Source organism: Dreissena polymorpha, chromosome 1 (genome assembly GCF_020536995.1).
Source record: "Dreissena polymorpha isolate Duluth1 chromosome 1, UMN_Dpol_1.0, whole genome shotgun sequence".
NCBI lineage: Eukaryota > Metazoa > Mollusca > Bivalvia > Myida > Dreissenidae > Dreissena > Dreissena polymorpha.
In genome coordinates, this window is record NC_068355.1 from 54,817,043 (window position 1) to 54,819,544 (window position 2,502).

Genomic DNA, 2,502 nt, shown 5'->3' on the forward strand with positions numbered 1-2,502 from the left:
ATGACATGGCCCCCATGTTCATTTGCTCCACCAAGCCATCTCTCCCTCTGCCTTCCGGTGCTGCACCTTTTCTTTTGCAGAACCCGCCAGCCAGTTCCCGGACAAGTTCCAGGCGGAAATCAAGGTGGGTGAACCGCTCCCTGCCGATTCTCCTGCGGAACGTCAGTTTGTACATGATGAAGGCATTCACTATGCAACAGTTCAGAAGAAACCAGAAGAGTTATCGCCAGTAGTTCTTGGAACAGCTCCAAACATCATACTTAGTTCACACTGTGTGGCGACTGTAGCTGAAGGACGTTGGCTCCACATCGTCGCTATACAGGTAAAATGACGGTAGGGTCGCTCAACGTGGACAAGTGGTGAACAAGTCGCGTGTCCTTCCAAACAGTGGCAGTCAGGTTGGTGTCGCCCATCTGCAAAATCTTGAAGTCTCCGCGCTGTCGTTCCTCTGCTGGTTTCTTCAACTGGGCTCTGGAATCCCTTCCTGTTGACCCTGACAGTCCCGCAGGCGTACAGGCCCTTCTCCGGGAGTTCCTTCATGAGAGGTATAACTGTGAAGAAGTTGTCAAAGAATAACCAGCGGAAGGAGTGGTAGATGTGGTTCACTAGCCTCATCACAACGTTGTCGCCAAGTCCGTGTTCCGTCTGGTTGTTCTGTCGCCCCAGGTATACCTCAAAACAAGCAAGAAAGGCTGTCCTGGCATCGCAGAGCATCCACACCTTGATTCCCCTCTTGATCGGCTTGGCGGGCATATACTGTCTAAAAGCTGATGCGGCCGGTAAACGCAATCATGGCCTCGTCAATGGAGACCTCCTTGTTGAGTGTGTAGATGTCCTGGAATGTCCGGCTGACGCTCTCCATGACAGGTCTCACCTTGAAGAGTTTGTTGTATCCGGGCTCTCCCCTTCCTGGCTCAGTCGACCAGTCCTCAACATGGAAGTACTGCACCAGCTTCTGGAACCTGTTGCATTTCATGGTGTTGGTGATTCCAGCAGTGTTGATGAAGGGATTGGACGACCAGAACATCTTGGCATTGGGGAGCTGGTTGATATCCATCAGGATGTTGATGGCCAGGAATGCCCTCATCTCTTCTTCAGTTGTGTCCTGCCGTCTAAGGTCTGTTGGTAAGTCCAGCTGTGCCATCTTCAAATCGAAGTAACCATTCGTATGCCCCACAATGGACTGAAGCAGCTGCGGAGAGAACAGCAGCCAAAAGTAATCCATGGGAGTGGCTGTGTCTACATCAAATCCATCTAATGTAGGCGTTCTCTCGGCTGCTCGTTGAACTCATCAAACTGAAATGAAAAAGAGAAATAAATATTATTATTAACATAATTATATTATAATTATCAACAATTATAATATAAATTACTATATTATTTATAAATGATCGTGTCATGTGTAATATTTTATTTTATAACATGTACATTATATTACGATAATTTATGTTTAGGGCATTATAATTATAGGTATAATGTGGTGCTAGCGGTTACTAATGAAAAAAAATGTTTTGACATTTTCAAATTTGCACAGCAATAAATCTACATTTTTATGTTTGTGTAGTCATATATTTTGTGTAGACGCACCCTCAATGGACTGAAGTCATCTGTCCAATTATCATCTGCAGCCTCAGCATTGGGAAAAATGTCTTCATCGGACAAATCACCGACTTCAATATCAGAGTCAAACTCTGAGAAACCAGAAAACTCAGACTCATCCGAGTCACTGTTAAATAGCTGATCTAAGTAGTCAGCCATGGTAACAGAATAAATTTGTGCAAATAATACAAGGATATAAATAGTAATACAAACGTATGCGAATGCAATAGGAAATGCAGTGAGAACCCCACCTTAAAATATCGAATTTTATACTGAAACAATAGGCAGTTAATCTTTTGATTTGTCGGCATTTTGTTTCATTTCAGACTCCATGCAGTTTTCAGATCATAATGTCTTTGCTTTATTACCAGAACTCATTAGATTCTGGACACGTTTGGTACTGAAAAAAGCCACGGGGATTGCCTTTTATGGCCCAAACAAGCCCAAAGTGTCAAGTATCCCATGTGTTTTATCCTTAAATGTTAGATAAGCACCTGCACTATTAATTATCATGTTGGTCAGTACAAAAGGCCTACTGAGAACCGCCGACTGCGTCTTTGTTTTATTGCTCAATCAAGCAGCGATAATCCAATATCCTGTGTATTACAAAAACACCAACTTAAGATAAGCACGTGTCGTCTGTCAAAATCATGATTTTATATGTCACTAAACATATCGAAGTAATTCTCGTATATGATCTCGGAAACGGGACATGCTTTATACATGTATCATTACGATATTAATTTTCATACGATTTGCTAAAAACAAAAGAGAACCAAACAAACATACACAGACAACACAAAATATAAATAATTATGACAAATTAAATGGGAAAAAAAACGTTGGTTTATTTTTGAAAAATCACTTTTACTTTCTCCCAATTTCCAGAAAATGACTTGTACA

At 42.0% G+C, this 2,502-nt stretch overlaps 1 protein-coding gene across 1 annotated transcript; it reads right to left on the reverse strand.

The window, feature by feature from the left end:
- Positions 1 to 760: 760 nt before the first annotated feature.
- On the reverse strand, positions 761 to 1,758 carry LOC127874846 (piggyBac transposable element-derived protein 4-like). Its single transcript, XM_052419532.1, has 2 exons — positions 1,588 to 1,758; positions 761 to 1,192 (listed from the first exon to the last, which is right to left on the reverse strand). Exons 1-2 carry the CDS (start codon positions 1,756 to 1,758, stop codon positions 761 to 763), a joined length of 603 nt encoding a protein of 200 aa, XP_052275492.1.
- Positions 1,759 to 2,502: the final 744 nt, after the last annotated feature.

What these genes read in the sequence shown, in the direction of transcription:
- LOC127874846 (XM_052419532.1), bottom strand. Translation starts at nt 1,758, where the DNA reads ATGGCTGACTACTTAGATCAGCTATTTAACAGTGACTCGGATGAGTCT. An exon ending in ATGACTTCAGTCCATTGAGG is followed by an intron (nt 1,193 to 1,587) that starts GTGCGTCTACAC and finishes TTCTCTCCGCAG; the next exon opens with CTGCTTCAGTCCATTGTGGG.